Source organism: Equus caballus, chromosome 24 (assembly GCF_041296265.1).
Source record: "Equus caballus isolate H_3958 breed thoroughbred chromosome 24, TB-T2T, whole genome shotgun sequence".
NCBI lineage: Eukaryota > Metazoa > Chordata > Mammalia > Perissodactyla > Equidae > Equus > Equus caballus.
Window position 1 is genome coordinate 28,489,805 of NC_091707.1, and position 27,663 is coordinate 28,517,467.

Here is a 27,663-nt window from a genome sequence, read left to right on the forward strand (position 1 = left end):
GAGCGCCCGGCCCCAGGGAGCACGAGATAAATCACAGCCGCGCACTGCGCTGACAGTTCGGGGTTGGCACCGAGCGCCAAATGCCGACGCAGACGGCCAAGTTCTGGGGAAAGAAATCCGATCCGGGCGAGGCAGCGGCGGCGCAAAGTGAAACCCACCTGAGGGGGCGGGGAGGGGCGGGCAGCGGCCGCCGGCCCCGGCGCAGCCTCCTCTCGGGGCGGGCGCTCCGGGACTTACCGAAGTCTCACCGGGCCACCGCCTCGCCCAAGGAGGTGCAGACATCTCCGCTTGACAGGTGAGAGGCTCACCGCAGCCTCATGGAGCTATGTCAGGACTGAGGTGGGACTCGAAGCCCGGCTGTCTGACACCAAACATTTGCTCCTTGCTCTCCCCCACCCAAAGGGATCTGCAGGAGAGACTCCAAGCCCATCACAAGCAGACGTGTCCCCAGTTTCGCTGTAGGCGCGGCAGGCGGGAGGGAACCCGGGGGAGAGATGGACGCGAGGGTGGGGGTGGGGAAGTGCTGTGGCCGCAACCCGGGGCAGGGCGACCCGCCGGGGCCTTCCGGACGCACGGAGCCCGGCCCTCCAGCCGGCGCCTGCACTGATTGGCGTTCGCGGCCGGCCTCCGCTGGCTCACCTGCCCCTCCCAGCCAATCGGGGCCACCAGAATTGGGGCTGTCGCGGGGAGTGGGGGAGATGCTGCCGGCTGCAGGCTGAGCCGCCCTCCCCGCCGAGTTCCCCCCGGGCCCGCCTCAATCCCGGCCTGAGACGCAGGCTGCGCGCCCCGCGCCCCCTCGGCGCCGCGCTCCCGGCCCCGGCCTCCCCGCGTCTCCGCCGGCTGGGACGCGCCCCGACGGCGCCCCGAGCCGCCGCCGCCTCCCGCAGCCTCCCCCGGAGCCCCGCGTCCGTGCCGGCCCCGGGGGGCGGGTGGGCCGGGCCGGGGGCAGCTCCGCTGAGGCAGGATGTTCACGTCCAAGTCCAACTCAGTGTCGCCCTCGCCGTCCCTGGAGCAGGCTGACTCGGACGCGCTGGACATCAGCACCAAAGTGCAGCTCTACGGCGTGCTGTGGAAGCGGCCCTTCGGGAGGCCGTCCGCCAAGTGGTCGCGGCGGTGAGTGCGCCTCCCGCGCCGGGTGAGGACCCCAGGGAAGGAGCCCAGGGCCTAAGGACCCCCTACCACCCCTTCAGTCACCGTGCTGCCTCTGCCTTCCTTTGTGACCTTGGCCTCGCCCCATTTCACTCTCCGCTGACGTCCTCTGGAAGATGTGGATCCCATCCTGGGCTGGGGGCATCTCTGCCAGAGGGCTGGTTGAGCTGGGGCGGGACCACTGGCCTAGGGGTGGTGGTGAATACTCTGGGAAATGGACCTAAGTCCCGGTGAGGAGGTTGGGTGTGGGCTGAAGAGATCGTGGCCGTGGTGGGAGACCAGCTGGGGCAGGTTGGGCCGGACTGCCGCGGGGGGAGAAGCCCCATCTCCAGCCAAAGACGTTCTCCTGGGACCCCTATTGCCAATTCCATCGTCTACGCGAGCCCCCCCTCCCCCAGGCCACGAGGAGCGGGCTTAGAGGTAGGGCTCGGGTGTCCTACCTCCCGCCCCCCCCCCCTCCTGAAAGGCTCAGGCCAGGGGAGGGAGGGCCAGGAAAGGTCTGTGCCCAACCTTGGCAGAGTGATGTTGGCAACTCCTCCAACTGTCCCTTGAAATACTTTTAGAAAAATCTGTGCCGGAAGAAGTGCTTCAGGCAGAGAAGCCGGAAAGGAATGAAGGGACTAAGCTGGGTGGGGACCGGGCAGAGACTGAGGGCAGTTGGGGAGGGGGACAAATGGTCTGGACCCAGGAGTGATCCGTTGGAAGGGCTGGTGGGGAGGGTCACAGCAGCCTGAGCCCCTCTTTCAGCACCAACTTCCTGGTCCCCAACTCAAAGGCAACTCCCCAGATGTCAGTAGCCACTTCTGGCCTCTAAATGGGCTTGGAATCTATTGGAGGAAGGGGGAACTCAAACCAGAAACTTGCAGGAAGCTCCCATTGCTGGTTTCGGGTGCTATGGGCCACCTTCTGGACAATTTTCACCTTTAAGCCAGACTCGGTTCTGAGATTTGCTACTGGAATGGCCTGTAGAACTCAGAGCCTGATCCATTCTCTCCCCGGAGGGGCGCCCCTGCCCATCCCTCCCATCCCTCCCTGTAAGTCTGCCCCTGAGCAGGGGGCCTCAAATGTTCCCAGACCACAGATCACAGGGATGTGGTACTGGTTGGTTCCGATGTTGTGTTCTGATGAATAATTTAATATTTCTACAAGGCCCCAGGACAAATGGAGCTGTGGAGGGTGTGTCACATTTTACATAGCTGTTGACATAACACATATTTTTCTTAGTTCTGCCTGGTTTCTTTCTGGGATTTAATGGGATATAGGTTCCTCGATTTCCTCCAAAGGTAGGCTTATCTCTGACCCCCTAGATGGAGGCCTACGGCAGTATGGAGAGCATCTTTCGAGGCGCTTCCAGGGTGGTGCTGTCTGAACTGCAGCCTCAGGAGCAGCCTCGGCTCTACCAGGGCCCTCAAGTAGGGTGGGAAGGCTGCTTGTAAGTTTGAGTGCCGTTAGCAGGATGTCCTTCTTCCCCCGCCACCACTTATGCCTTAACTGCTCCAGGCAGACGCTCCTTCTCTGTTGGGTCTTGCTGCTGTCCTGGGTATCGCCTCTGGGTCTTGTCATCCAAGACTTCTGCCAGGCTTCTTCACCTGACTGCATCCCTAGTAAATGTGACAGGCTTGTGACCCCCAGAGTTTGTCCCCTAGCCCTCCTCACCCACAGTTGTGAGGACCTGGCCCCTGCACGGACAGTTGATTCCAGGCTGGGAGGTGTCGGGGGCAAAGGCTCCCAGGGGACAGCACAGTGGGTGTGGAGCTGGTGGGGGGAGCTTGGAGAGCTAGCACCCCCCACCCCAAGAATCTCCCTCAGTAGCCCCCGCAGCCACTCAAAACAACATCCAATCTAAGAACAGTGTACATGCTCTGCAATACACAGCCTGCTTCCCAGGAAAGGGTCACCTCTGTTCCCTTCCTTTACAAGAATTCTGGAGCCGCCGCTGTTCAAAGACTCACCCTCCCCTGGGCTCAGGAAAGTACTAACGTCCCACTGGCCCACTCTCGGCCACTGTCCATGTTCTCAGTTCTGGGAATACACACACACACACACACACACACACACGATTTAGCCTTGGGTCAGTGACAAAGCCAGCCAGAGAGGGTCTGGGGGTTAGGGGGGCATAGATGCTAAGCTTAGCCTCCTCTCACTTTCCAGCAAGGCCCCCTGGGCCCCAGTTCGCCATTTGTGAAATGCAGTCTCTGGACCTCAGCTAATTGGCGGCCCCAAGAAGGCTTGGGGAGGGGGCAGCTCAGGCCCGCCACTGCGGAGCCTTGCCATTAGTGCGATCGATGCCCTGGCCGGGGTGCTTAGGGGAGGGGCCGGGAAAGACGCCCTGAGCTGCATAAATGATGAATGGGAGGATGGAACCGGCTGTGGCCGCTGGGGTTCTATAAAACCTCTTCCACTCGGGGTCTGTCTCAGAGTGTGCGCCTCTAACCCTGCTGTCCTGGGGCGGGAAGGTGACCTTGAGCTTAAAGGGTCAGCTTTTTCTCCAGGGGCAACAAAAGGGGAAAGAAATCAGAAACATTACTTGGCAGAGATGAGAGGATGTGGGAGAGGTGTCTAGAGGGTGAGGTTGGTGACTCCACCCTCCCTGGAGCCTGTGAGCAGTGGAGACCCAGGTGCTGTGCGCAAAGACCTGGGCAGCTTGGAGACAAGGAGGCGAGGAGCAGAGTGTCAGCCTCAGCCGTGTCTGCCCCATGGTGGGGCTGGTCTGGCAGCCAGACCAACGCTTTCCCAGGGTTTAATTCTTCCTCCAGCATTCTCGTCCCTCTCCCAGGTCCCTTCTGAACAACTCCCAAAGCCAGAGCCACTGATGAGGGGCACCCAGCCAGGGACTTCTACACTCCTTGTCCCACCCCCCATAAGGTGGCCAGTGGGGCCTGAGCCCAGCCCAGCAGCAGTTCACTCTCATGGAACACCGGTGGGTCCCTGCATCAAGGAGATAAGATTCGGTGTCCACTAAGTGCCAGGGAGCCGTGGAGACAGTGACTGACTGCATTTCCCAAGTCTCAGGCTGCAACCGGCGCCCGTGTGGAGAGACGGTCTGAGTAGTTTGCTGGCCACCTTACCAAAAAGATTCGGGGAGACTTTCTTTCCCCAGGGATTTGGGTCTGGGAGTTTCATCTTTGGCCCTGAGCACCATTTCCTAGAGGTGACACTGCAACATCCAGCTATCCTAGAGGGCCAAGGGGAAGAGCCTAGCATGTCACCTGCAGGCACCTCACCTGGTGACCCCGGGATTTGGTCTCACTTTCTGGCTCACATAGCATTCCCCACAGCTGGCTGTGTAATGTGAGCCCCCAGCACGGCAAGTAGAAAGTAGCTACTTGCTTTATAAGTGTTGCTACTTGCTTTATCACTGCTGGCGGATGCCTGCAGGCCTCTTTTTATAATCACCTTGGTTCTCCAACTTCTTTTAGAGTGACAGCATTTGCCGGTGGGTGGTGGATGGGTGGCAGCTGAGGGTTCTCCCCAGATCCCTCTGTCCATCACCCCCTGCCCCTCCTGAGGTGGTGGCATCGAGCTTACACTGAGTCCTGAGGTTGAGGACATGGCCAGAATCTCTGGATCACAGCCATACAATGAAACAACACTCAGGAATGCAGGCTTCACTGGGATCATAGGATGAGTCACCTGGACCAACCAGCTGAAGTTGAGTGAGTTAATTGTGCAAACAAGCCACTCTTCCAGCACCCCGGGAACTGTCCTCGGCGGCTGTTGCTGTCCTGTTTGAAAACGAGTCTCCCCTCCTGGGGACCACACCTCAAGCAAAGCCCCTGCTGGTGGTTCAGCCTCCTTTTATCCAGGACTCGGGAATAATAAAGCAGCTTCTTTTGAGAGCAGCTGTGGCTGTGGTGGAAAGTGGACCTGGGCTTAGAGGCGGGTGCTCTGAGTTCTCTGATCCTGCTCTGCCACTGACCAGCTGCAGGACCCAGGCCAGGCGTGGCAGTCTCATCTCACTGACTGGCAGTGTGTCCCCTACAAAGCAGGAGTGATCAGATGGTGGTATTTAAACCGTGTTCCATGGGTGATTCTTGAGGTGCCCTGACTCTACTGAAGGGTTAGGGAGTGGGGGGGCTCCCAGCGGGGCACCCACTTCATCCAGAGCCTCTGCACTCTTATCTGTTTTACATATTCAGCTTATCTTTGCTATATTGTTTGAAGAATTCTAACATTTTTTTTCACTCCTTTGGACTTGAGGATCTCTGCATAAACTCTAACTTGTCATCACTCCTACACGTCACAGGTCAGATTCCTGGGGTCTGACCCTCTCAGATGTTATGCCAGACAAGCGGCAAATGGCAGGATGAGCATTCCCTGAGCATATCAGACCACTCAGAATGCACAGAAAGGGACACACTGGGGGCTGTGTCATTTCTGCCTTCCTTCTGCCACTTCTGAAAAAGCCACTCCTGATGCCTGTCCTTCCCTGGCTCCAGGACTTGCCCCCACCCCCCTTCTCAGTACCCGAGGGGCTCAGGGATCAGCGAGACCAGGTGCTGGTCCTATTCGGGAGGTTTGTGCAGGGGAAGAAGAGGCAGCCAGGCTGGGTGTCCCACCCTTCTACGAAATGTAACCCGTGTGTAGCTCCCACGTCCCCCCTGGTCCTCATGCCCTCTTCAGAGTGAGGTAAGTTTGGCCCAAGGTCGAATCCCACATCCCTAGGAAGTCTGAAACCTGCCCCAGGGTTTCTCCTCATCCCCAAGAGGCTCTACGCTCTTATTTCCTTGTTGATGGATCAACTTGCTGTCCACCGTAGGCGGTCCTTGTTGTACAACCAGACAGGGAACTCAGCTCGTTCCTGTCTCCTCCCGACCCTTCCCCACTGCCACGTAGACATAGCAGCCTCTCACGCAAGGTATCTGTGAGTCTAGTAGACTGTGTGAAGGGAAGATTTGGCGAAGAGGAGCATGGAGGAGGCATTGAGATCCCAGAAGTGCAAACACCTGCTAACTAAGTGTGGCCTCCGTTTCTCACGCCTTCCAGGCACCCCATCCTGCCACCACCAGGGGTGGGATTCTTCACCACTGTCTCGACACTGTAGGACCCAGACTCTTGCACCTTCCCTGGATCCTCTGTCCTCTGCACTCTCCCAACCCCCTCCTCCCCACTGCCCTCCAGGATTTCCCCAGCTCTAAATTTCTCTCACTCTGATGCGAGGCCCTTTCCAGCCCTGACTCCCAAACTTGGCTTTTGCATCTCCAAACCTGAAGGAGCTCAGCAGAGGGCATGCGCCTTTCTTTAACAGGACCCACCCACCTTAGAAGGTTCCTGTGGGGTTCAGGAGCATTTTCCCTTCCTTCCAGCTGGACCGATTGTGAGGCCGGTGTTGACCCTTAAGCTCTGGCGGAGCCCTTGTTGCCTCCAGGGCTCTGAGGAGGGCCGTAAACGTGCAGGCAAAGCGTAGGAAAACCCATCCCTAGTTCCTGTTGGATGGCACCTGTGTCCACCTTGTCACCTAAGCTGGAGTCCTGGCCTTCATGTCATCCTGGACTCTGCTCCCCCTGCCTTGTCTAATTATTCAGCAAGCCCTGCTGGTTTTTATCAGCAATAACCGATGACTCTATTATCACCAGTAACTCTAATTTGCCCCTTTGCCTTGAACACACTATTCTTTGCATATCCTGTTCCTTCTCTCTGGCATGCATCTCCCCCTTCCACTTCCTCCCAGATTCCTAAGATTCTCCTATTCATTCTTCAAAGCCCATGGGTCCTAATCCCAGCTCCATCTCTGCCCTAGCTGTGTGACCTGGCACACACTGCTTCCCCTCTAAGCCTCAGTTTCCCCATCTTTAAATGGGAGCAGAAAGCCCTACCTGCCAGGATAGCTACATGGATCAAATACTCTAATACATGGTGAGCACTTAGCACGACACCCAAGAACAGCCAAGGAAACCGTGACTCTCCAGCCCCTGCACAGCCAGCCCAACCCCGCAGGGCCCGGAAGGAGATGGCCCCTGACCTGCAGTCAGAACGAGAGCTGCTGGGAGCACGGGGACTTTGCAGGAAGGGGCAGGAAGAGGAAGTGACCTTCTGTGTGGGGGCACTCAGGTCCTGGGCCCCCATCTGTGGAGAAGCTGATATCGTCAGCTGGAGCAGTGGAAGGTACCCGAGACAGATTCCTATGCACCGCCGGCCTTCTGGGTCCTAGAAGTGTGCCCTTTGTGGGGTGATGCTCGTCCCTGCCAGCCTAGGGAGTCGCTCTCCTCCTCCAGGTCTGTGCAGCTCCCCTCCCTGGACCCCCACCCCCGCCCAGACCAAGCTGAGAACAGCAGGAGCTGGGCCGGTCTTGGCATGCACGGCGTGTGGGACCTCAGGATCCCTGCAGCCCACAGGGCCCCGAGGGCTGCTGAAGCCTGGCCGGCACGGAGCAAAGGCTGCCCTCCTTCAGAGGGCAAGAGGAGGAAGGGCGTGACATGTGGGGACACATCCGTGTGCCAGACAAGTGCTGAGGACTTTATATGCCTTGACCCACCAGATCTTCTCTTGCCCCGTTTTGTGGTCACAGCCCCTAAAGGATGCCCCGCCTTTGCCGCCGACAGTCTGTTCTCAGCACAGCAGCCAGCTGAGCCTTTTGCCATGTGAGTCAGATCAGGTCGCTCCTGCTAAAAACCCTCTAGTAGCTGTCTCTCTTACTCAGAGAAAAACCAGCCTCTGTCAACTAGCAGTATGACTTTCAGCCACTCATGTCACCTTTCTGCTTCATTTCTGCCCTTAAAAAATGCAGACAGCACCTGCCTCACAGGATAATTGTGAGTGTTAAATGCATTAACTGCTTGGAATAAGGCATGGGTTGGGGTAAGTGCTAACTAAACATTAGCTTTATCATTACTATTATTACAGGATCCCACAGGGCCTTCCACAGCCTGGCCCAGCTGCTTTCTGCCTGGTTCCCTCTGCCACAGCCACCAGAGCCAGTCACATTTCCCACCCTAGGGCCTTTGCACCTGCACCTCCTCTGCCTGGAACACCTTCCGTCTCCTCAAATTGTCGACTTCTTAATCAGACTGTCCATGGCCACCCTGTTTAACATCAAAATCTCCCCACCTGCCCCTCACCCATCACTCACCTACCATGGCATTGATCAGCCTCTGGTAAATGGTGTTCATTTACCATCCACCTCCCCAGTACACAGGTTCACTTGAGTGTAAGCTCTGTGAGGATAGCATTTGTGTCTCCTGTCCACACTCTGTCCTCAGCACCTAGAACGTGATCTGGCACAGACCAGAAGGGCAGCAATTATTTGTGGAGTCAGTGAATGGATTCTCACAGCAGCCCCCAGAGACAGATATTTGCACCCCCATTTTATAGAGGGGCTTGGCAAGGGAGGCTCAGCCAGGCTGGGAGCTCGCGTGAGGCTGTGTCTTGAGGCAGGGGTTGTTTGACCCCAGAGTCAATGGCAGACTCCCCCCACCCCTAGGCCCGGGCACAGTGCTTTGCCCTGAATGGGGAGGGGCCTCCAGAGGTGTCAGGAAGGCAAGGAGGGGTTTGTCTGAGTCAGCTCAGGCTCCCATGACAAAGCGCCACAAACCGGGTGGCTTAAACAGTGGAAATTCATTCCTCACTGTTCTGGAGGCTGGCAGTCTGAGATCAGGGTGCCGGTGTGGTCAGGTTCTGGCAAGGGCTCTCGGCCTGGTTTGCAGACAGCTGCCTTCTCCTTGTGTCCTCACATGGCAGAGAGAGAGAGCACGAGAGAGTGAGAGAGAGAGCGCGAGAGAGTGCTTCCTCTTCTTACAAGGCCATAGTCCTATTGGGTTAGGGCCCCATTCTTTTGACCTCATTTAACCTTATAATTATTTCCTAAAGATCCTATCTCCAGACACAGTTACATGGGGGGGTTAAGGCTTCAACATATGAATTTGGGGGACACAGTTCAGTCCATAGCAGATCTCAGAAACCACTGGAAGAGGAGGAGGAGGCCCGGGAGGCAGCCCGTCTCACAGTTTCCTGGGGTGATGCGTCGTACTCAGACCACGGGGCCGCACTGCTCACCCTGTCCTTGGTGCTCTGCAAACTGGCGGAGGGATGAGCACAATCTCATTTCAGCCTCCCAATGACCCCGTGAAGTCGGTGCTATCACCCCCATTCTACAGACAAATAAACCGAGGCTCAGAGAGGTGAGCTTACTTGCCCATGGCCCCCCAGCTGGGTTATGGTGGGCCTCTCTGATGCCAAAGCTTGTGCTCTCAACTACTCTGTGATGGTCCCTTGAAACAGGTAGGGGACATCTCCCTCGCCCACAGGACTAAGGGGTTGTTCCCCCCCACCCCCCAGGAGCCTAGGAGCCCTTTGGGACAAGACAAGCCCATGGGCTGTGGCAGTGACACTAAGTGCCGAGTGCATGGCCCAGTCAACAAGTGCAGGAGGGGCTCAGAGGGCAGTGTATGCTGGGCTGGTCACCATGCGAGAAGGGTTCAGGCAGATGAGGAGCGAGGAGCAGGGCCTTCCAGGGAGAACTAGACCATCTCCTTTGCAGGATCCTGGAAACGTGGTGAGGTGGGAGGCAGGGAGCTCAGTGTTCACCAGGAGCGGAGAGGCTGGAGGACAGAGGTGGCAGGAAAGCTGAGAAGGTGGACAGAGGTCAAGTGCCAGGGGCCCAGACTGTCCCCACAGTTCTGTAGAAGGTGGTATTCATGTGCTCTTCCTCCATGGGGGGCAGAAAGGCCTGTGGGAAGAGGTGGCATTAGCAGGAAGTCACCTGTGAGGTCCACCGCTCCATTCCGTACCTGGGCCGAGAGGGTGGGTGCAAATGAAGAGTGCGGGTTGGCATGGGGCTCACACCAAACACAAAGCTGAGCTTCACTTTCTTGGGGAGAGACAGCAGCTGTCAGCAGTCGCTGGGACCCTCCCCGCGGCAGCTGTGGCCTCAGGAAATGTCACATGGCTTGTGGAACTTTCAGAGATTCACTGACTTTGTGATGCCCACCAACAACTTTTCAAGCCCCTTACAAGAGGCCACATCTAACCAATGGCGTGCTGGTAAATGGTTAACAACCGGCTCCCTTGGTGAGGAGGGGAGCAGTGTTTTGCAGCCTTTGATGCTTTTCATGGTGTAAATACTCCCACTACGACTGATCAAGTTACCAACACGAGGTCACTGAATACAGAGCAGAGGAGAGAGTCACACTGTGGGCTCCTGTGAGCCCATCTGAGTCAGCTCCAGCGCACCACTGCTTCCACTCCCCCAGTCCCATCGCTATGACAGTGGCATTAGCAGGGCACTGGGAGGAAGGAGCCAGCCACCCTGGGTGTCCCTGAGCCTTGGGGCTTTGAGGCCCAATTGGCTCTTCCCCTGGAGATGCACCCGGTGTCATATCCTAGTCAGCTCCAATCATTAGTCCTGTGAGGGTCCCCAGGGTGGGTCCAGGTGTTCCACATGTTGGCATCAAGGCTTTCGTCTCCCCAACAGAAAGTACCAATGTCCCAGAAATCCTAAGTTAGACCTGAGTCCCAGAAGGAGGCTGGGGGCAGTCTGAGACAAAAGGGAATGCAGGTGTCACATGCAGGCTGCAGGCCCGGCCTCACCAGCCTGGTACCCAAATATCACTCAGTTACTAGCCTTTGTGATTACTTGTCAGAAGTCCCATCTTGGAATCTCATGTCTTCTTTCCCTGCTTCCATGCCTCCTGGCGTAGACTTTAATGGACTGGAGATAATGGCTCGAGGGGCTGAAGACACCTGTGGGGAAGGACCACAGATGCCCTTTTTGGCCGAGGGTGGCAGTTCAGGGCAATGGAGGCAGCCAGACCTGGAAGCCACTTGTGGGCCTCCCACTTCAGCTGCCCACTCATGCGAGGGTTGGGCTGCCTGGCAGCTGGCCAGCTGAGGCCTTTGCCCAGATGTGGCATGTGTGTTGGTGAGGAGTCTGAGCTGGCATCCCCTTGGGCTCCCCAGTGAGTGCAGGGCCCCCCCAGGTCCTCTTGTTGCCCTGAGAAGCCTAACCCTTCTCTCCTGGTTGCCCTCCTTCCCCACCACCTGCTGTAGGTTTTTCATCATCAAAGAGAGCTTTCTTCTTTACTACTCTGAGAGTGAAAAAAAGAGCTTTGAAACCAATAAATACTTCAATATACATCCTAAGGTGAGGCGACCTCTCCCGGGGCCACAGTGGGGAAGGGCCTAGTGGGGACAAGGGGGATGGTATCCTGTGAGGGCAGGGGGCCGTCTCTTATTGCTCTGGTCTAGAAGGGCATCTGGAGAACAAGTCCCTCTTGGGGCACAAGACCCCCTGCCCCTCTGGGCTGGGCGCCCATCCTCCTGGGCCGCAGGTCCTGCCCCAGCCCTGCCTCTCCCCTCTGGGAGTCCGTTCTGGCCTGGCTTACAGCCTGGGGCCCTTGGCAGGACGTGGCTTTGGCTGAGGGCTCCCAGAGGCCTTCAGTAACCTGGGCTGGGTTGGGTGGGGGCTGCCCATTCTGATTCTTTCTTAGGGTGTCATCCCTCTGGGGGGCTGCCTGGTGGAGGCCAAAGAAGAGCCCAGCATGCCCTATGCCATGAAAATCTCCCACCAGGACTTCCACGTGAGTAAGCCTCTCCCCTCAGCCTGGGCTCAGCAGGGGCAGACTAGCTTCTCTGGGACACCCAGGTCCCTGGGGGCAACCCCTCCAGTGGCCTGGCCTGGGAGGGGTGTCAGTGCTTTAGGGATGTGGGGTGGGAGAGCAAAGCTGGGCCTGCAGAGGCCTGGGACAGCCTCTGTCATCCTTGAAGTGGCCTCCCCTCAGGTACACCCGTGCCTCCTCTTCCTGGCAGGGGAACATCTTGCTGGCTGCTGAGTCGGAGTTCGAGCAGACCCAGTGGCTGGAGATGCTGCAGGAGTCTGGGAAGGTGTAAGTGCCCACAGGCAGGAGGGGCAGCCTGCGGGTCCAGAGGGGAACGGAGTGTGGGCTGGGCCAACCCTGCTCTCCCTGCCCCTCTGCTGGAAGCCCGGTGGGCACTGAGGACTCCAAGAAAAGGTGGGGGCGGGGGTGGGGGGAGTCGGTTAGGGTGGGCAAGAGGAGATAGGCCAGGTTTAGAGCATCTGTGGGGGGTCTCCTAAGTGAGCTTCGCTTGCCTAGGGTCACAGGTGGCAGACGTCGACACCATTTGTCTCCAACTTGTGGGAGTGAATCCAGCATCACTAGTAGGATTTGGCTGCCTGATGACACCCGTCTCACCTCCCCAGGCCCATAATTAATCCCAGCACAGACCAGAGTAGTGCTTTGTAAGTCAGGGTCCCGATCACAGACACCTCCAGCCCGACACAGTCCTGCACGTAAACCCCTGGCCCTGCGCCTGCCTATTCAAGCTGGGTTGTGCTTATAGTTCAACAAATAACACTGAATGCGTGACCCAAGCCAGGCCTTGTGCCAGGTGGTGGGCATTCGGTGGTGTAGAAAGCAGCCCGGGAAGCAGTCTCTTCGCTGCTCCAAAAGCGCTGTGGGCCCAGCCCACGGTGGCCCACTTTGTGGCCAGAGCTGGCCTCCAGGGGCTGTAACTGAGCGATGCTGGTGGGGTGCCCGGAGCCATGGGTGCCAGAGCGAGTGCAAGCTGGGATTCTGGAGGAGAAAGGATGGCGAGTACCAAACATGCACCTTCTTTCTCCTCTGCCCTTCTGTTTTAACGATTTTGTGTTTCTTCCTCTTCTCTCCTCTTCCCATCTGCCCTCCCTCCGCAGGACCTGGAAGAACGCCCAGCTGGGAGAAGCCATGATCAAAAGCCTGGAGGCCCAGGGGCTGCAGTTGGCCAAGGAGAAGCAGGAGTACTTAGGTTGGCAGGAGAGATGGGCTGGAGGCTGAGATTCCCTGAGGGTAGCATGGCAGGCCAGGGGCTTGTTGGAGCACGGGTGGGGGTGTCTCGGGTTGGGCTTACCAGGCTACGAGAGCCAGACACCAGCTTGGAGCCCGGAGGGCTTTGTGGTATGATAAATGTCCTTTGGGCCAGTGCGACCTGCGGCAGGAGAGCCTGGTTGTTAGCAGCCTGGGCTCTGACCCAGCTTTGCCACTTCCCTGTCGGCTGCCTATGTCTTCTCCCAGCTGGGCATCTCTAAGCCTCAATTTCTTCATCCTTAAAATGGAGCCAAAACTAGTCCCTGCTTTTAGAGGTGGTGTGGGACCAGGTTAAATGAGACAATGCATGTCAGCACTGGTGTCAGACATGCAGTAAGGGTTCCTTAGATGGAGTTGATCTTGTTGTCCTGCCCTGAGCCCCCAGATTTTGGACTTGCCCCCAGCTACCACCCCCAGTCCACTTTAAACCTGACCACAAGGTTCCAGGCCCCTGGACCCCTGACTGGCCGGGAAATGTGCTGTGTGGGAAAGAAGAAGGGGAGTCTGGGGGTCTGTTGTTTTGCCAGGACCCTCTCCCTGCTGCCTCCTTAGACACTCGGGGACCCACAACTGTTTCCCCTCTACCTGCTCCAGACACCTTGCTCCCCCCAGGACCTGCCCCCTGCTACACTAGCCAGACCAGTGCAGAGGCTACCAGCACCCCTGGGTGGTGCAGAGATGCACTTGAGCTCCCAAGGGTGAGGCTGTCTTTGCCTTGTGAATGCACAAAGCAGGGACAGGGCTGGAAAAGGAGAGTGGCAGCTCAGGCCAGCATGGCAGCTTCCATCCCCAGGAAGCCCGGGGATGGCCTGGGCCTGGCAGTGCTGACCTCTTCCTTGGGAGATGCTGAGGGTGACAGCAGTTACCGCGGCACCAACCCCCTCAGGACTGGATCTGGAGAGAGCTTTTCGTGAGAGAGTGTGTGTGTGCTCGCTTTGGCAGACAAACTGATGGAAGAGACCGAAGAACTCTGCCTTCAGAGGGAGCAGAGAGAGGTAGGTGCCACTGGGGCCGCTCAGAATTGCTGTCCCCCAGCCCCGCGCTGTGGGCCCCTTCACAGCCAGGGTGCACTGGCTTGTGTTTCTGGCATTAGGGAATGATGTAGGAAAGCCGGGCACCCAGAGAATGTGCTGGAAAATCAGATGGGCTGAGCATGCAGGCCAATGAGGTGATAGTACTTAGGACTTGCTGTAGCTTCTTGGCAAGAAGTGTATTTCTCCTTGCCAGTCCCTGGGGGGGAAAGTAAAAGGGGTAGGTGACCACTTTCTAGAGAGCGAGCCATCCAAAAATCTTAGAAGCTGTGTCAGTAGGCAATGAGCTGCTTGCCGCTGGTGAAGTTCACAGGAGGCTGTGATGGCCTCTATTATCCCCAGAGGGGCTTCTGATCCATAAGGGTGATGGGGTTGGATGATCTCCAGGGTTCATTTATTCTCTAAATACCAATAATACAAGTCCCAAGGGGGCCGAGCTTTGGCCTGAGGCAGCCCGTGGGGTAAAGGAGACCGTGCCTCATTTGAGGGTGGGGAGCCTCTGCAGTCTACTTCATTTGGAATCTCCATGCAGCATTTGCACCTTGCCTGTTGTGAGTCATTACCTCCCCTGAAGGGCAGGGTAGGGTAGGGGTTAGTGGTATGGACTCTGGAGCCAGGTTGCCTGTTTGTATTGGAGCATCACTACTTCTAGCTGTGTGACATTGGGCAAGTTACGTAACCTCTCTGAACATCAATAGTCTCACATGAACAAAGAGGATAAGAATAGAACCCATCTTGTTAGGGATATTGTGAGGATTAAATGAGATGTTACATAGAAAGTGCTTGGCACACAGCACGTGATTAATGAGTATCTGCATTTGTTAGTATTACCATCATGTTATTGATTATGGACCCATCCTGCCTGTGAACTGCCTGAGGCCCAAAGCTGCAGAGTGGCTTGCCCAGAGGTGCCCTCAGAGGGAGGCCCCTTCTCTCTGCCCAGTTGCTTTTCCTTGTCCTCTCCCCCGTGAGGCGCAGGCCTGGCCCATCAGCCTTGCCTCAGCCAGCCTCTCCCACTTGGCTCTTGCTAGTTCCTCACCCTCCCAACCGCCCTCTCAGGGCTCTGAAACAGGCCCTCCAGTCAAAAAGCGGCGTGTGCCCGTAGTACCCCACATTCCCAGTGCCTGGCCCAGAAGGAGTGCTTGATAAACGTTTGTGGAAGGACTCAAGGAGTGAACATTTTTTTTTTAAAGATTGACCCTGAGCTAACATCTGTTGCCAGTCGTTTGTTTGTTTGTTCTCCCCAAAGCCCCCCAGTACATAGCTGTAGATTCTAGTTGTAGGTCTTTGTGGCTGTGCTGTGTGGGGTGCCGCCTCAGCGTGGCCTGACGAGCAGAATTGGAACCGGTGAAACCCCCGGCCTCCAAAGTGGACCACACGAACTTAACCACTTGGCCATAGGGCTGGACCCGAACGAACATTTTTGATTCTTGTAATTTTATATCCCATTTTGATTTTAATCCAATAGGACAATCCACCCTCATTTTTCTTCTCCCAAAATGTTATCAGATATTCTTGCCCATTTATTCTTCCAGCTGGACTTCAGAATCATTTTGTCAATTAACAACAACAAAAATCCCAAACCAAAACAAACAGAAAACAAAACCCAAAACCTATTGAGGGTTTGCATTAGGATTGCATGGATTTGAGGATTTGCATGATGCCAGCTCTGAGCCGTCTTCCACCCAGCCGTGTAGGGCCCCCGTGACTCCAGGCTAGAATTCTAGGTCCCACGGTAGAGTTTTGGCATTTTCTTCGTATGGTTCTGTACATTTTGAGAAGTGAGACTTCTGGTGGGTTGTCAGCAACTTAAAGACGGATAATTCAGGAAGCCAGGGGATGGCATGGAGTGACAGACACCGCCACAGGCAGGGAGAGAGACAGACTTATCCATCAGAGAGGCTAAATCTGGGGCAGCAGTCAGCTGGAGGAAAATTTAGACACTCTATCTAGGTCTTTAGCCAGGAAATGAGGACAGAGGAGACCTCGCTTAAAGCCGTAGCACGTTGAAGGGGCAGTCCTGTCAGCTGTGAACTCCCTGGTTTTTTTGGTACGAGATGTGAGAGAGAGACTCACTCGGGCCCGGTTGGTACCAGCGGCGAAGGCTGCTCTGGGCAGGCAGGAGGGAGAGGATGGTGCCCGGGTTCACATTCCTGTGTCAGCTGCCTGCTCTAGATCAGGAAGAGAACTCACTGAGTCATTCTGTCCAGGTTTCTCCTTCCTTAACTTGCTCATCCATAGTATGGGTCTGTATGTTCCCTGCGCCTTTTCCCTCTTCACCCCAGGTCACAGATATTGTCTGGGTGTGCCTTGGGCCACTTGGAAAGGCACTTGCTGCAATGGCCCAGCAATAAGATGAAGATTCTCTGCTCCCTAAGAGGCAGCCTGGCCTAAAGGAAGACTCGGGGTCTGGGACCCAGAGACCCACACTGGAGTCTAATCACTGATGTGTGGCCTTGGGCGAGTTAACCTCTTGAGCTTCAGCTTCTCCATCTGTGATGCTCTGATAACAGTACCGGCTGTGCCTGCTGAGCACCTGGGTCACTGTGAGGCTCACTGAAATAGAATGCAGGGGAGTGTTTGTGGATGGGCAAGGCCCATGCAGATATGCACTCTGGGAGGGTGCAGCCCTGACGTCCTCCATATGGCAGAAAGGGCCTGGGACTCCTAGGGCACAAGCAGAGTTCAGGGAGAGCCACCCTGGGTTCATTTGCCTGGTGCCAGCAGACCCTTCCTGTCCTTGGGTGCAGCTCCCTCAGGTATACCTGGCTCCCTGGGGCCTCAGCTCTCTCATGCCCTGAAGGAGGACAGCCTGCCTTCCTTTCCCTTTCTGGCTGAATTGTGACAGCTCAGCCTTGCATGTGGCCAGGCACTTGGGAAATCAGAAACGCCCAGGGCCAGCCAGCCAGGACCCTTGCCACCTAGGGTGCTCCTGGTCAGAACACAGATGCCTGGAGTTGGAAAGCACCTTCCTCTTAGAGGTGAGGCTCTTTGCTGACCTCTCTGACAGACGTTGATCCTGATTCTGGGATAGGCACTCACTCCCTCCAGAGGTATCCTATGCGTTACTGCTCCATTATTTGAAAGCCCTTTTGTTGAGCTGGAATTTGCCTTCTAGTGACTTCTTTCCAACCTTATACTCCCGCAATGGTCCAAGAGTCAGAAGGACCAGCGCCTATGGCGGAGAAAGGCTTCAGCTGCAGCAGGTCTGGGCTGACCTCGGTCTGTGGCGGGGTTGCTAACAAACGCTTATACCACCCTGGGCTGGAGGAACAGAAGGTTCTAGCTGCTCCAGCTTTATGGGTTGTGGATTCCACTCTAATGCATACTCTCAGGCTGCACCTGGACATCAGCCTATTTAAGAGTCACACAGGTGAAATGAAAGGAGGAAAAGAAGTGAGCAACGAGGAGAGAGAGTCTCTTTCTTTTTCCTCTAATATATAACCTTTTTACTAATGGAAGAAATCATGCTCTTTGTAGAAAACCTAGAAACCAAACTTTGTCCTTAATTCCACAATTGACGGACAACTACTGTCAACTATGTGGTGTTTTTCTTTTCAGTCTTTAAAAAATATGTATTATTCTTATATATATTATAAACCTAATAGGATTGTATCAGATATCCAGTTTTACAGCCTTTTTTATTATACCTTCATTAACATTGTACCTTCAGCAATTTTCCATGTCATTCAATGTTCTTCGAAAACATCAGTTTTAATGACCATGTACTGATTCATCATATGTGATGTTTCCTTTAACTAATTTTCTATTTTTGGACATCTAGGCTGTTTTCATTATTATAAATTATGCCACAGTGAATGTCCTCGTACATAAATCTTGGGCTACATAAATCTTGGGCTACTTTTCTAATTTTTTCTGTAGGATAGATTCCTGTACACAGAATTACTGACTCAAAGGTCAAGAACTTTTAAGACTCCTGATGCCTATTGCCAAATTGCTTTCCAGAAAGTTCCTACCTGTTTACACTCCCACCAGCAGCGTATGGACATTTCCAGGGGTTTAGTCATTTACTTTCTCCCATTTTCAATTGCAAAAATATAATCCCAGTGGAACAGCAAGCAAAGGGAAATATTTGCAAGTTGGAGTGTTGGAGAAAGGGGCTCTCCAGGGTGGAGAAGCCAAGGTTGTGGGATGGTGTCCTCGAGTGGGTCTTGAGTGATCTGTTCTGAAGCAGCGGAAGCCAGGTGCCTAAAGAGCCAGGTGCCCTTGTGATTTTTCACATCTAAGCCCAGGGGTGGCTGCAGCTCCTAATTCCCCAGTCCCCTGAACAGCCCTGCCACAGCAGGCAGAGGCCACCAGAGGGAGGAAATAAGTCAGGTTTCTCAAATCTGAGGCCACAGAGAGGTTTATCATCATCAGCAATACCGTATGTTGAGAATGTATTAAAATAGAGGTTTTCAAACTTTTTGAAGCTCTGAACTTTTCTTTCATTAAGAAGGGGGAGGTCTACCAGAATACAATTTTAATTATATTTATATTATGTCTACATACTGCTATGTCTACTGCAATAACACACAACCCCAAAGTACTAGTGACTTTGAACAGCAAAGGTCTATTTGTCCCTTAGCTACATAGGTCAGCTGGGGGCTCTGCTCCATGTCTCCTTCCTCAGAGATCAGGCTGACATGGCCTCCACTGTTCGCAGCAACACGGGCTGCCATGGTAGGGGAAAGGGATGTAACATGTCACTCCCTGTCTGTTAAAGATGTGTGCCTGGAAGTGACACCCTTCTGCTCACAATCCATTGGCCTTAGCCAGTCCCATGGGCCCACCCAGCTTTCGCAGGTACACCGTGTGCCAGGAGGTGCATCAGAATGCCAACAGTGCTAGTGGCGACCGTTAGTGAGCCACGCCACAAGTGCCAATAAGGATTAGAAGGAAAAGAGATAGCAGCTTTGGGGGTAAGAAGTTTAGGGATGGAGGGTGTGGGGTTTGAAACCAGACTCTCGTTTCCTTTGGGTTTCATCCCTTCTCTGTGTCACCTCAAAGCCAGTGGCAACTTCTCCCTACAGGCAGCCCCGCTCCCTGGCAGGGTTTCCATTATCCTTGAGAACAAAGCCCCTGGGTGAAAAACGAGAGTGTAATTTGGAGCTAGAAGATGAGAAAGAAAGTGGATCTAGAAATAATATCCTCCCCCAGTATAAAATGTGGAGGGACAAAGCAGTTGTCACCAAAAAGCTTCTAGCCAAGCTTCACTTGAAGAGTACCCCCAACACCAGCTGCCACTGAACCCAAACAGGAGCCCTGGAGGTCACATACCTGCCGGGAAAACATTTGTGCTTGCCAGCATTCCTGAAGGGACTGATCTGGTCCCCTGGGCCAGCCCGTCCTGGCTTTTCTGGATCTCCTGTTCCCTTGGGGCCAAGCCCAGGGGAAGCTACAGCCAGTGGTTCTTTGCTTCCCAGATGCCTTAAGAACAAAGAGTCCTCCCTGACTTTGGGGTTGGGAATGGTTTTTCTTTGCCACTTCTAACAGATGTCACTCCAGGGCTCTTTAATGGAAATACACACGCACCACTTTTTCCCCCAGGGCTTGAGGGCCAGCCAACACGCCTTAGGGTATGAGGGACTGGAGTCACCCAGCGGAGTAGACATTCAGAATTATCATCACATCCAGCTGAAGGAAATAATAGGATCAATTCTAAGTCTTGGCTTCAGCCTGATAAGTGTATTTTAAATGAGCCCAGTTCATCACAGACTTCAGTTTTGTTGAGATTGTGTGTCATTGGGGCCAGGGCTCCTCAGGATTTAATTCCAAGTCTGGTCCAGCGTGTGCTCCAGACGATCCCAGAGGATCCCCTGGGTTGGAGTGGGAGTTCCTGACCTCAGGGACCCTCTGCTGCCTTTGACTCTTGTCTTCCTCTCTGATTCTCTTCAGGAGCTTGAGCGCCTTAACCAGGTGCTGGAGGCTGAGAAGCAGCAGTTCGAGGAGGTCGTGCAGGAGCTGAGAGTGGAGCAGGAGCAGATCAAGAGGTGGTGGTGGTGCCCCGGGAGGGGAGTGTGAGAAAGGTCACCTAGTTAGGGCAGTAGCATCCACAGTCCGGGTCAGGTCTGGAGAGGCCTCTGCCCGGGAGATGTTCACTGCTTGAAGACTTGGTTTGGGTCTATCTTCCCAATGCTCCAGGCCTTGGGGTCTGCCCAGAAAAATCTGTAGACCCCACACAAATGGGCCACTTCTGCCCACTGGAGCACAAGGCATGGCAGGTGCAGCCAGACATCCCCCCAAGCAGCAAGCACCTCGTGCCTCCATCAAACCTTCCTTACCTGGGCAGACAGGACCCAGCTGCTCGGCAGGTGCCGTTAGCCAAGCCCCCAACATTCCCTGTCTTTCCTGCACAGGCTCTTCCCACTCTGGCTAATGATGTCCCTTGGGACCTTTGGTCCCATGTATGGTTTGCAAACCCAGTTGCACATTATATTCATCTAACAGAATTAAAATCTCCTGAAGGTAGGGCCCAGAAATCTATATTTTAAAAAGTTCTGGGGCCGGCCGTGTGGCCGGGTAGTTAGGTTCATGCACTGCACTTCAGAGGCCCAGGGTTTTGCTGGTTCAGATCCTGGGTGTGGACCTAGCATTGCTTGTCAGACCATGCTCAGGCGGCATCCCACATAGCAGAGCCAGAAGGACCTACAACTAGAATATACAACTAGGTACTGGGGGGCTTTGGGGAGAAGAAGAAGAAGAAAAAAAAGATTGGCAACAGATGTCAGCTCAGGTGCCAATCTTTAAGAAAAAAAAAAAGCATCCCTGGACATTCTGATACAGCCTATCCGGGAATTTGGAGACCACCGCTCTGTGTACTGCTGGTAGTGGTGGTTGTCATCGTCATCATCATCATCGTCATCACTACTGATCACTAGTGATGGCCCAGAAAGAGTTTTCTTGCAAGAAACTTATAGAAGGAAGTCATTAGACACGTGTTTTGGGGGAGGGGAAGCTCAGTGGATCTTACCAAGTAAATAGCCAAGCTCCTGCTCACTTCCAGAATTGTGCCAGAGACTGGAATAGAAGATAAGCCCTCCCCTTTAGGATCTGGTGAGGAAAACCGGACTCACACCCAGGAAACATCAACACAGTAACATATAATCACATGCTAGGAGACATAGTGCAGACTCCCTGTGTTACAGGAGTTAAGATATATGCGTGATCCTTGTGGGCTTGAACAGAGGCTATCTTGAGCTGGGCCTTGAAGGATAGGTAGGAGTTGGAAGAAATGGCAGGAGAAGGGAAAGGCAGGAGGAGGGGAAACCGAGTGTAAAGTCCTGAGGTGGCCCAGGTTTGGTGAGAATGCAGCATGGAGGCTGTCAGCCCAGAGAAGGACCTCAGCTGTGGCCTTCGTCAGTGAGTGTGGGTTCTAGCAGGGGCTGTCCAGGGAAGATGGGGCGAGGCCTGGGCCCCTTTGTTTTTCAGTGCTTCTCTCTGCCTGGGGGGGATCCTGGCTTTATCCCGACTGACAGATGCATGTGTGCCTGGAGCAAGTGACTTCAAACCCACTTGGCCGGGATCTCCTTCTGTCAGCCCCAGGCCCTTAGAGCTGCTGTCAGGACCCAGCCATGTGGTGGGGCTGGGCTTCTTTGGACCCCTCTGAGCCAGATCAGGAGGCGAAGCAGAAGATATTCTGTGTTCAAAGGGGACTGAGAGGGGTGGGCACTGCCACACCCAACCCTCTGTCCCCACAGGGAGCTGGAACTAACTGCAAGATGCCTCAAGGGTGTAGAGCAAGAGAAAAAGGAGCTGAGGCACCTCACAGAGTCCTTGCAGCAGACGCTGGAGGTGAGGGGCTGCTGGCGGGCTGGTCGGCGGGGGCACTGGTTGGTTGGGGCACGTGACACTTTTTTCCAGCAGTGTTTCCCCAGAAGGTTACCTGAAGGGGAACGAGACACCAAGGGGCACTGATCTGAAGGGTCTCTTCTCTGTGGACCGTTGGGAATTCCAGCCGACACATGAGGGACCCAGAAGGGCAAATTCAAGTTTTGGCCTCAGGAAACCCACCTTCTTCAGTGCTTATATTTTTACACCAGATAGAAGACTGACTGGGGGAGTCAGGGCCACCTACCACGTCCTTCCTGTGGCTCATTCACTTAGCTGCTTGTGGTTGAAACTGAGCATGAGGGGAAATCAATTCCAGGTCACCTCCATTTGAAACCACCCAGACTGCGAGGGGGAGGAGGAGGTGGCGTGTGTCCAGGACACAGTGCAAACCCCTTAGTATGGCAGGCAAGGGCAAACTCGGGCCCCAGCCTCTCCTCTCCTCGCACCCTCTCACCCTCTGCTGCCCCTCTGTCCTGACACAGACACCCAACCCCTCCTCCAACCGCAGAGCTCACAGGCCGAGGGAGCAAAGCTCTTTCTCCTCCGCGCCTTTACCCACGCTGTTCCTTCTCCACAGAATGTCCTTCCTCCTCTTCTCTGCCTGGAGAACTTCCATCCTTTTGAGACAGCTCGAGCATCACCTTGGTCAAGCTTCCCTGACTCTTCTAGGCAGGATTTGCTCTGAGCCCTGGGCTCCCGTGGCACTTTCTATGTATGTTTGGCACTTAACACACTAGGTTGTGGTTTCCACTCTGGACTTCACTAAACTGTCTTAAGGTCTCTCCCAGCCCAGCACCTATAGCCAGCCCGGCACGTCGTGGGGGATGAGTGATGCTTACTGAATTCATGAGCTGCCTTGCAAACTGCAAGGGTCTCTCTTCTCCCTCGACTGACTGGCGCTTTGTTCCTGGTGCCTTTATTTGTTTATTTTTTTCCTGTCTCACATCATGGGAGGTGGTTCTCATGGATAGTTGCAACTCCAGGGCTTCTGGGTAGTGCAAGATCCCAGTCTGATAAGTGGGGAGAATGTCTGAATCTGCTCTCAGGCTGCTTCCTGTTGGGTGCTTTTCACACAAGCCCAACACACTCCCTCACTCACCCCTGGAGGAACAAGGACCCCAGAAGGTCATGGTGCCCTGGGCCCTTGGGCTCCGGTTGTGATATGTACCACCTCCACTGGAAGCTGCGCTGGGCTCCTCCCTGACTCCCTCGATGGAGGAGTAACCTTGCCTCCTTGTGAGGAAGGAGACCTTAGTCGGCCTTTTACCTCAAGGGAAGAATGCAGACATTTCAGGTGTCCCTCATAGAGAACTGGGAGAGGAGGGCATCATTTTCTAGAACTGAAAGGAAGTGAGGGCAGCCATGGTGAAGTAATTAGGCTTTTTCTTCCTTCTCTCCGTTCTTTCCCTCTCTCTATGCCAGGAGCTCTCCATAGAGAAGAAGAAAACTCTGGAAATGCTGGAGGAGAATGAGAACCAGCTGCAGACACTGGCCAATCAGAACGAGCAGCCCCCTCCCAGGGGGGGTCTCCATAGCAACCTGAAGCAGATCGAGGAGAAGATGCAGCAGCTCTTGGAGGAGAAGCTCCTGGCAGAGAAGCGGTGAGGTTGCCTGGGACCTGAGTCCATGATCGGCTTTGGGGTTTGGTCACTTTCCTTGAACTGGACTCTTGGTTTTGAGTTGGCATTGACCAGATAGGTCACTCACTTCCTTTTGCCTAGGATTCAGTTTCCTCACTAGGCAAACGGGAAGAGAACTTTCACTACCCAAAGCTGACTTGATAATCCTCTCTTGCAATGGTGTGAGCCGTACAGACATTGGGTCCATCTAACAATGCCTTTTGGCACACGGGCAGGTCCTCTTAGCCCCTCTTTACACACAAGGAAACTGAGCCTTGCATGGGTTTCAGGGCTTTCCTGCAGTCACAGGACTAGCAAGATCTGAGCCCAGGAGTCTGGTCTTCTGACTGTAACCTTGGGGCTCCCCTCACTGGCCACACCACCCCTCTCATCACCTGGATGCCAGGACCCAGGAAGTTCCGGGGCTCCTGAAGCCTGGTCTCAGATTTCTCCAGCCAGGTCTCTACGAGGGGCTGCCCTCCCACTGGAAATCCCCTCACTGAGTGAGGGCCTCTTCTGCCCGGGCAGGATGAAGGAGAACGAGGAGCGCTCGCGGGCCCTGGAGGAGGAGCGTGAGTTCTACTCCAGCCAGTCCCAGGCGCTGCAGAACTCGCTGCAGGAGCTGACGGCGCAGAAGCAGCAGGCCGAGCGGGAGCTCAAGGTGCTGGCTCCTGGAAGCAGCTTGTGCTCAGGGACCTCCCCTCACCTGGAGTCGTCCCTCACATCCCTGCACTTTCCTGGGCAGCTACCTGAATTATCTCTGCCAATCCGACCAGCCAGGTGCAGGCGATGGAGCCACCACAAGGGGAAGCTCACTGCCTGCCACTTTGGTGGGGCATCATTGCTAGACACCTGCCCGGTGCAGGGGCAGCGTCCAGGCCATCTGGTTGAGGGCATAAGACACGAGGCGGGATGTGGTAACTTCCATCCAAGTCTAGAGGCCAGAAAGCCCGCTCGAGCCAGGGGTGACCAGGGAAGGTTTCCAGGGAAGATGGCAACTGCACCCCAGGACCCACGTCCCTGTCCTGTCCTCTCTCCTCAGGCTGAGGTAAAGGTCCGCATGGGCCTGGAGAGGCGTCTGCGGGAGGCAGAGGGCGCCTTGCGGAGCCTGGAACAAGGGCTCAGCTCCAAGGTGCGGAACAAGGAGAAGGAGGAGAGGATGCGGGCTGATGTGAGCCATCTGAAAAGTAAGCCCTGCCCTCTGTGCCTGGCCCTCAGCCCTGGAGCTCAGCCTTGCCGGGGTCCAGGCTCTGGAGCCCCACACAGGGCCTGGTGTGCAATAGGTGATCCGCCGAGATGGCGTTTCTTCTCCAGACTCCTGCCCGCAGGCATCTCCTTGGCGCGGCTTCCTTTTGGCTGTTGAGCTGGGGTGGGCGTGGCGGGGAAGCCTGTTGTTCTGCCCCCTTCAGCAGGCGGCTCTGCTCTCCCGAGGGATGGGCTCAGCTCTTTCCCACTCAACCCTACAAGCGTCCTTGGGAGGGGCGGGCACGAGGGGCTGGAGGGGAGGATGCAGTCAACCTTCGGCTGCAGGGTTCTTCGAGGAGTGCATCCGGAACGCGGAGCTGGAGGCCAAGATGCCTGTCATCATGAAGAACTCCGTGTACATCCACAAGGCCGCCACTCGTCGCATCAAGAGCTGCCGCTTCCACCGGCGCCGGTCCAGCACCTCCTGGAATGACAGTGAGTGGCTGTTCGCGTGCCCTGGGGGGTGGGGATGGTCACAGGCCATCGGTGACAAGGCAGGAAGAGGGCAGGGTGGGGAGTGGGAAGGGCTGGGCCAGCTCTGAGGCCCACAGCGCGGCCTTGAACCTGGCTCCACCAGCCTTGGGCTTCTCCCTGAGTTACGGGAGCCCATGGATGGGAAGGGGCTGGGAGAAGCTCAGCAGTATGTAGGATGGGGGAGCGAGGGAGGTGGGCTGGAGTTGGGGACAGGCCCACGCCTTAGTGGAGGGACGGCTGTTCATGGGCCAGTGGGGCCACTGTCTCCCCAGTGAAGCCGTCCCAGTCCTTCATGACCTCCCAGCTGGAAGCCAACAACATAGAGGAGCTGAAGGAGGTAGCCAAGCAGCTCAGCCGAGACCAGCGCTTCCGGGAATCCATCTACCATATCATGGCCACGCAGCCTGGACCAGCCTCAGTGCTTCCCCGGGGCGGGAAGTGAGGGGCTCTCCTCCCCTGCATCCAAAGTCTTTCCACCATGGGGGCCGGGGAGAGGCAGGCCTGACTCTTACCTGGCTCCTCTCCGCTCTCCTCTGGGCCAGAGTGCCGCCTGGGGGCCAGCCTCACCCTCAAAGGACAGGGAGGCCACCTCCCTCATCCCCACCCCAGACCCTACCCTTGGGTCTACACTGGGCCTGTGTCGGCCCAAGCTGGGTGCTGCCTGGTTGTCATGGTGAGGAGAGGAAGGGGCCTAGCTGTATGTGGGACTTTTTCTGGTTGGCAAGTGGGATGGGCAGGGTCCACGGCCCTCTGTGGAGCGGAGCCCACTGTACCTCTCTGTCACTCTGACACTGCCCATCCTCATGTGTGAAGGCCTCCCCTCCCCACCTTGACCCCTGCATCCCCTGGGGTTCCTAACCCTCTCTTTGCTTCAGAGACCCATGGACATCCCTCAGCCAAGGCCCCTCACCTTGACCACATCGTGGGGCAGGGAAGAAGGGAACTAGCACAGCAGCTTCTGGGCTCTCTGCACACCACACTCACCAGGGTACCACCTTTCCTGAGGTTGGGCCTTGGCGTGGGACCACCTGCTCACTCCCCTCCTCGGGTGAGCTCACCCACCTGCAGCCTCAGCACCCTATGGGGGTGGTGTGACCCCCCCCAACCCCGCATCCCTCCTGCATATGTACCTAGGGCCCTGGATGGGAGCTGGGGCCAGCAGCGATGCTGAGGGCTCTCCCAGAGGACACGTAGCAAGTCAGGGAGTGGACGAAGGTGCTCCTGGCTCCTGCATCATCCTCTGGTTAGGCAGCAAGGCAGCTCCCTTTGGCTATAGTGGCCCTGCTGGTCCGTGGGCTCACAGATGTCTCCCTCTCAGCTGCCCCTGCTTCCATTGCCTTGCTGCCCCCTCTCCCTGAAGAGGCTTTACCCAGGGAGGCAGTGTGACCATGAACCTGGAAGATGGGGGCCTGGACCTGTGACAAGACCAGTAGCCATTGGTTGGCTCCATGTCCTCAGGGGGAAGCTGAAACGCCTCTGTGCAGCTTGTGTGGAAGACCACCCTGTGGGAGGCTGAGGGCAAGGGGGTGTTCCCCACCTGTGAACAGACAGACAGCCCTGCTCTTCTCCCTTGAATTCCTCCCTCTGAAACTGCCTGAGTCTGTTTGTCTCCCCAGAAAAGGGGTCTACCTGGGATCAGGGTGCTCAGGGACACTGGTGGTATTAAAGGTGCTGATTCTCTGCTGCTTGGAAAGCTGAGCGAGGAGCCCAGTCTGAGAGCTGGACAGATGGCTGCAGGGCAAGTCCCAGCAGAGGCCCCTGGGGGCCTGCCGCCTGTTCTGCAGGAAGAGGAGTGTTGCTGACTTAAAGCATGTGCGTGTCTACTGCGGGGCCAGCTACCATGCAGGGCTGCCCGCCTGTGGGCTCAGGGCTGCCTGGTGACACTAATCTCCACGGTCCCTTCTCAGTGGTGGGTGAACTTTGCTGGCTTCAGCCAGTCTCTGCGGAGTCTAGGAGGGGCAAGGGGTGAGGCGCCTCAGGATCAATGCATCTGAGAGGGATGAATCTAAATCTAAAAGCTTTAAACATGTAGAAATCTGCATAAAGCCGGAACTCATTGATCTAATGTGTGTAGGATGGACTTTGAAATGAAGGGGAAGATTTATAAAACCAATTACTGTTTTATTTTTTGTTTCTTTTTAAAGAATTAGATTAATAATAGTTTGCTCTTGGAGAAAGATCTTTTGGAAATTTTCAAATGCATTTTTTTTTCCTGAGCAAGTTATTAACCAGAAAGGAAAGTGCTTTTCCATGTGCATTCACCAATCCCTGGTTCCTTTTCTCCTATTTCATCCTGTATTTTCCATGCCTCAGGCAAGTCGGGTTATCTTTAACCAGTTGACCAATCTGTAAGTATTTATTTGTTAAAAACTCACTATGTACACTGTAAATAGAAAAAAGCAACATCTCTATATAAAAATGAAGGGGTGGAAATTGCTTACTGGAAATATATTGATCTGATTTTTTTTTTAAACAAAACCCTTGTTTCTTGGCCAATTAAATCTCTTTCCTGCA

The 27,663-nt window shown here is 55.4% G+C and overlaps 1 protein-coding gene across 2 annotated transcripts; it reads left to right on the forward strand.

The window, feature by feature from the left end:
* Positions 1 to 9: 9 nt before the first annotated feature.
* On the forward strand, positions 10 to 27,663 carry PLEKHD1 (pleckstrin homology and coiled-coil domain containing D1). 2 transcript variants are annotated; one of them, XM_070249679.1, is made up of 14 exons: positions 10 to 295; positions 1,016 to 1,135; positions 11,134 to 11,227; positions 11,574 to 11,663; positions 11,893 to 11,969; positions 12,797 to 12,888; positions 13,890 to 13,942; positions 19,877 to 19,971; positions 21,679 to 21,772; positions 23,234 to 23,412; positions 23,959 to 24,091; positions 24,473 to 24,617; positions 24,961 to 25,110; positions 25,422 to 27,663. In XM_070249679.1, the coding sequence occupies exons 1-14, from the start codon at positions 81 to 83 to the stop codon at positions 25,589 to 25,591; spliced, it is 1,707 nt and encodes a 568-aa protein (XP_070105780.1). In that variant the 5' UTR covers positions 10 to 80; the 3' UTR covers positions 25,592 to 27,663. The 2 variants fall into 2 exon arrangements, with proteins under 2 accessions (XP_070105780.1, XP_023483758.1); XM_023627990.2 differs by lacking the exon at positions 10 to 295 and having other exon boundaries at positions 831 to 1,113.